This window comes from Micropterus dolomieu, linkage group LG19 (genome assembly GCF_021292245.1).
Source record: "Micropterus dolomieu isolate WLL.071019.BEF.003 ecotype Adirondacks linkage group LG19, ASM2129224v1, whole genome shotgun sequence".
Taxonomy (NCBI): Eukaryota; Metazoa; Chordata; class Actinopteri; order Centrarchiformes; family Centrarchidae; genus Micropterus; species Micropterus dolomieu.
In genome coordinates, this window is record NC_060168.1 from 19144635 (window position 1) to 19151317 (window position 6683).

Sequence of the window (6683 nt, forward strand, 5' to 3'; positions counted from 1 at the left end):
TGTCTTCAATATTGAACCTTTTCACAATATTCTAATTTTCTGAGATATTGATTTTGGGGTTTTCATTAGTTGTCAGTTATAATCATCAAAATTAAAAGGAATGAACACTTGAAATATATCAGTCTGTGTGGAATGAATGTATACATTATACAAGTTTCACTTTTTGAATGGAATTACTGAAATAAATAAACTTTTTGATGATATTCTAATATGACCAGCACCTGTATTTTCCTGTAGTTTAAAAACTAAATATAGATATGCAGAGTCAGCAAATACAGCAGTAACACAGTGGGAAATTTACAGTACATTTACTGATCTATGGGAAGCCATCTGGACTGCATTTCATGAAAATAAACAAGCCCTCAGTCTTTAATAGCAGGTGTTTTTATTTCATATGCTGCCTAATATGGTTGAAATTGGACTGAGGTTTTCAAAATGAATGGCAAAACCTGACTTTTGGTTTTTATAAACATTATAGAAATACTTCCATTCATCTTTAACTGCCTTCACACAGCCTGGCCAGACTGTCATTGCTTACAAATGTGTTTACTAGAGAAAGAGTGCTTCTATAATTCATATCAATCCAGGAAGTTGCAGGTCCATTTTTAAGAGCTGAATATTCTCTGCTCAGTAAACAGAGGACTGTTGCAGGATGATGGTGTTATCTCCGTGAGCCAGCATCTCAGATAGATGGAAATTCACTGTACTCCCGCACATTGAGAGAAGCAGTCGTATAAATGCACAACCTCTAAAATATGTCAAAATGTGAATAGGCTGGCTGTTATACAGTGTATGTAAACACTTTGTATCTCTTCTAGGTGGGATGAATGACAATGGCTAAACATTCAATGTCAGCCTAAAATCATTACATATCTCTCCTTAGATGCTAAGTAAACTAGCCAAACATTAGCATACTGGTAAATAAATTCCAGATGCTAATGCTAAATTTAAATAGACAACCTATTAACATTATGCACCATGAGTAATGATGCTAATCTGACAGCAACATAAAGTGAAAGCTGACCTTTATCTAACATGATATCTTTTCTCATAAGCTTTCAACCAAATTCAATAGAAATGATTAATAGATAGCTAGTCTGTGCTTTTTTTCCTGCTTTCATGTTTATTGATCACTACGGATTCAAAGGCTGTTGGCAGCTGTATTGACATCTTTACCTACAAGATATTTTAAATTTTACCATTTCTGCTTAAACATTTGACTATTTCCTTCAAGGGAAAATTACTCTGATAAGGTTATACTGTGTGTTTGTGTTGCCGCCTCAGGTTAGCAGCGGAACCAGCGGGGATCACACTGCTGCCCAGTGCCCTGTCAACCAGTGCCAGCTTCACCATCAGTCTGTTCCAAATGATTAATTACTCAGTAGTGTACCTACACTGCGATCTCAGTGTCTGCCTGAGGAACGGCTCTGACTGTGAAAGGGTAAGGCTGCAGTGGGTGCAGTGTAATGAACGTGAGAGGATAAGAGAATGAGCAGCTGAGAGTGATTTAAATTTAGTGTCAAGGGGTGTGACACTGTGAAAACAAGTTGATGTAAATGGGCTGGGGAGATGAACAAGACGGGTGACTAAGGTGGGTGAGGAACTGGAGAAGAGGTAAATTAATATATGGCCAAATACGATAGAAAAAGTAGGAGAGGAATTAATATTTGCAAGCAAGAGATACAAGGAAGGTGTATTATAATTAAAATATCCCGCCAGAGGTACAGAAAGCGCTTTCTAAATGTGAAGAGAGGGAGCTCTACCTAGTATGACTGAGACTGACAGCCAAAGACACGCAAACTTAAATATCCATCATGTCATTATGTAGGAACAGAAGAACAGAAGTTTCAGAATAACACTTGCAGAGTAGCATAGCATGCTTATACCGACTGCTGTCTCCTGTTGTGGGAATGTGGTCCCTGATTTAATGGGAAAAACTGAGTCATCTGACATTTACACATGAGAGGGGAGAGCTGAAACAAAGGATAAACTCTGGAGACTCATTGTGATGTTTCCCTTTGCGGAGCACTTCTTCTCTTCTCTTGATGATGTTTCTAGTGTCTGCCCTGTTTTCTAGTACTGCAAAGACTAGTATTTGTTTGTTTGCTTTTTGCGGCGGGTAACGGCCATAATAGGTGCTTGCGCTGGTTTACTGATGTTGAAAATGCATTGCTATAACAAGACATATATACTTAGAGTGTGAACTGTCATGTTTTTCCACATAATCCGCAACATTTCTTTGTGTACATCCATCGTTCCTTGAAATTGTGTTTCTTTCTTGGCACTTGATGTCAGGCTACATATTTTCCTGACACATTTCATTTACATAAGAGCTATATATTATATTTCAACTACCTTCTTTGAACTGCTCCAACTCAGAGTGGGCCGCTTAGATTAAAAGAGAGAGTGTTGCTTTCAAGCTAAAATCCTATTTCCAGCTCTCTATTTGAAACAGATGTTTCTTCTCCTGCCCTTTTATCCCCCCAAAAATACCACAAGGAAAACAGATTTGGGCCATATTTATCAGAGACGTGCACCTGTACTATTTCAATTACTACTTCTGTGCATTGTTCCCTCGATTTTCAATGATAATCATGAACACCATCCTTCTTCCAAAAAGTTAATTACCTGTTTGTGACTTCATCATTTTTCATACTCACATGCGACATATTTCCCTTGTCTTTTTAAAGCAGTGCCTTCAGCAGAGGAGTGCATTTTCCTTAGAGGGTCCAGAGGCTGTTGTCACCAATCTCAGGAATCGTATATCCTTTGGTCCCATGTTGAAAGACGTGAAGAATTCTACTGTCCCGGAGGAGATAGGTAATTATTAGCTGTGCCTTAAAACAAAAACGATCAACTGGCGATAACAGAGCATGCACGGAAGATGCTGCAGGACAGGAAATGAGCGATGACCATGCCATTTATCTATAGTATGTGAGGAGAAGAGCCATATTGATTAGTGACTCACTGTGTCCAAATCAATCCATGGGTTTATCGTGGAAAGCTGTACTCTATTTTCACACGCACATCTATTCTATTCAGGTCAAAATTAATTGCAGATACTTTCTGTTTCACAAGGATTTGCAAAACTGTAGAATGTTCCCTTTATAAATTATCTTCTATTTTACAAAAAAAAAATTCTTAAAGGGAGCATTTTACAGTGTAAAAGAAGCTACTCCACACTATCAGAGACATTTGCAAGTCAGAGCAGGCAGGGTGACAGTGGATGGTTTTTTCTCCATTACAGTTTTACAAAATTGCTAAGTCACATTTCTTGAAACCTTCACCCATTTTCTCAAAACTTTAAACACAAAACCTAATGTTTAAACTACATTCACAAAACCTCTGACTGTTCTGGCAAAGTCAAACAATGCTTTCAGAACATAAACACAGCCAGTAAATATATAAACACTATAGCGCATTCATTAGACACTACCTCGAAAAATTGAGAACACAGCCTCCAGGGCATGTGGTTACTGACAAAAGATATCTCTTTTTTTGTGTGTATAGGAAATCCATTTTGCAAATTTAAAAAAGTATAGTAATCACAACTTACAGTTCTTCTCGATTGCTTAAACACATTTCTTGAAACTATGCCTCTCCTTCTCAAAACACTAAACACAAATCCACAACTTCTCAACCAATTCCCCAAAAATCCTATTTTCAGGTCTAAATGAAGCTCTCCACTCAAAACCATTCAATCTTGCTGAAAAACTCAGACATAACACACAAGCCCTCAAAAACACATGCTGCAACACAGTGTGCTGTACAGTACAACACACCAAACAAGAAATTATTCTGCCCCAGCATCCTGTCTTTGGTCTGAAACAGGCCAGAAATTCTTGTTCTCCACCTCCTACTCCTCCTCCCTCTACCTTCTCCACCTCCTTCTTTACCTCCTCCTCCCTCCTCTGCCCTACTCCTGCTCCACCTCCTCCTCATCTTACTCCTATCCCACCTCCTCCAACTCCTACTGTTCCTCTTCCTTCACCCCTGCTCCTCTTGATACTGCTCTTCCTCCTCCTCCTCTCTGGTGTCCTCTACCTCTTCCTACAGATTTCTCTGGATCCATTGTTCCAAAACTGAATGTACTGACTCTGGTGTGTTATCAATTTTGACTGTTTGTTTCCACCTTGGTATCTGTGTGCTAATTGAGCTCAACCTGTGCTGATTGATTGAACAATGTTGAATGTTAGTGCTTTCTCTCTTTTAGTTCAAAAGCCTGCTTATAGTGTTTAAGTAATGGAGAAAAACTGTAGTACAGTGAAATATTATAGACTATAGGCACTGCAAGTAAACTGCACACACAAAATGCAAAATGCCTCATAAGTCCTTCATAATAAAACACTCCATTCACAATGCCATACACATTTCTCACAATAAAGCATTTGCATCAAATCACAAACACTTTTAATATTACATTTTTGGATATGCCATGCCACACAGTTGTTCTAAATCTAAAGTCCTTTTGTCTTTCATAGGGTTTTGTGTACAATTCCATACAATGTTGTAGAGTGAAAGTAATCTGCTAAAATGTGCTGGGAAGTACACTGTAAACACCAATGAAACAGCACATATATTTTTGGCAAAACATTACAGTTGTAACAGTAGCACAGTGTTGTATCCAGCAGCATACAAGGAAAGGAAACCATATGTAAACCAAAAGTATAATTTCTACCTTTATTGCCAAAAATTTATATTTACAGTACTGTACTGCACTGATTGTTGCAACCTGTTCTAATTTCTGAAGGTTCAAATTATGGATCCCACTGTAAAGCAATTCTAGTTTGGCTTCTCTCATTGTCAACCTGTGGTTCATCACGTGATCAATAAGTGTGGCCCTGATCTCATCATTGATGGTTCTCTTTCCTTCTCTTCTTTGCCATCGTCCTCCTCCTCTTCAAACTCTTCCTCCTTGAACTTGTCCTCGTTGTCGTCCCCTGCCTCTCCCTCCTACTCTCCTTGCTCTCTGTCCATTGTTGGCATCCATTGTTCAAAACAGGAAATCTGACCTTTGATCTATGTATAGGTTTACTGTATACTAAAGTAGTGATTAGTTATTGATCAGTAAAGCATTTAGTGTCTGCACATGTGAGGAGTGGCTGCATGACCTGGGGAGAGTTCAGTACCGGCAAAACGTGTGTTTTTTGTGATTTCTTTTTTTTTTTTTTTTTTCAACGGAAACGTTGTTGCCTCGAACACCCTGTTGTGTACGCAAGCACACTGCATTTCCCTGCCTTCATAACACCGTTGTGTTTACAAACTTGTAGCAGCTGATTGGGTAACACCTATGACACGCCCACCAAATAGGAGAAAACCTCGAAGCCCAATGCGGAATGTTGCACAACGTTGCAAGGAAGCATGTTGTTCAATCCGAAAATGTTGCAAACCGGTGCAAAACGTTTTGAGATTGTACTCGCCCCTGGTGAAGAAGTGTAGCATTTTGATTGGTTGTTTGGAAAAGGAAAGCAGGTCACTTCCTGTTGGATTTTTGTGTCTTAGGTAGAGAATTGTGTGTAGTATTTTGAAAAAAGTGTTAGTGTAAGCAGTTGTAAAGAGAACTCTAAATGAAAAGCACATTACACCCAAAAATGTTGCACAGCTGCATAATCAAAGTCAATGAGAGATTCATTCTGCCTCAGCATCACGTCTTTATGCTGGGTCCGGCCAGAGGACTTTGTTCACATCACATGCAACCGTGTCCCTTTCCAGGTAACGGTGGAAAAACCCTCTGGTGTGCTGGATTCAGCCAGTGTCTAACTACCTGAACTTAAGAATTTGGTTCAGAGAGTGGGGTTTAGAGTTTTAACAATTCCGAAAAACTTATCACTGTAGCGTAATGTCAGATTATTTCTTTGTTGTATTTTCAGACCCATCAGAGCTGGACTTGGTTCTGGTCATTGTTAGCTTGGTGGCTGGCTCCTCAGTGGTCACAGTGACACTGCTGCTGGTGTGGCTGGCCTACCGTCGCCGGGCAATCTGGCTGCTCCACTCGGCAGCGCCGCCACGAGCCTGCTGTGGCTGTCTGCGCCCAGGAGGTGACTTGATCCTACCGTGACCAAGGAGGAACCACTGCCAATTACACTGATCACGTCCTCACCAAAATAGCAGCCGACAATTACATTAGTCAACAGACAGTGGAGCAGTCAATCATATTATCCATAGAGCAGAGGCGGCCAGTCAGCCGGTATAGGCCAGACTAGATGATGAGAAGCAATCCAATTTACACCTCCTCTCATAGGTGACACAGCTGTTGCAGTTGAATTCCACACTTAACCACGAGCAGTCTATTATCATTCACTGGAAATAAACACCATCCTCAAATAGAAAATCTACTCTGATACCTTTTATTTTCCCTCAGTGTCAACAAATCAATACTCTTTGTATCTGACTTTGAGATTGATTGCTCATTAATACTGGTTTAAAATAATCTATGCATTCGTGGCTTGATAGTTATTTTTTAAGCTCCTGTGATAGACTGTTGAAGGAAAATGTCTGGGTTAGGAAAAAGGTAATGTATTATTGCAAGAATACATGAAGAACCCTCTGTGACGTTGGCTTTCTTTTTAAATGTCCAATCAAAATGACTTATCATATTGCTCCAGTATATCTTATTATGATATGACAAATAGTGTCAAATGTATAGTCATTGTCTACCATTTAAGAATCGAATAAATATGTAT

General features: G+C 39.3%; 1 protein-coding gene across 1 annotated transcript in view; it reads left to right on the plus strand.

The window, feature by feature from the left end:
• LOC123958227 (uromodulin-like 1) overlaps nucleotides 1-6331 on the plus strand; it is a 6982-nt gene extending 651 nt beyond the window's left edge. The window contains exons 2-4 of the mRNA XM_046031483.1: nucleotides 1285-1441; nucleotides 2691-2820; nucleotides 5871-6331. Coding sequence (XP_045887439.1) covers nucleotides 1285-1441; nucleotides 2691-2820; nucleotides 5871-6058 — 475 coding nt within the window. The 3' untranslated portion in view covers nucleotides 6059-6331. The remainder of the gene's footprint in view (nucleotides 1-1284; nucleotides 1442-2690; nucleotides 2821-5870) is intronic.
• The last annotated feature ends 352 nt before the right edge of the window (nucleotides 6332-6683 follow it).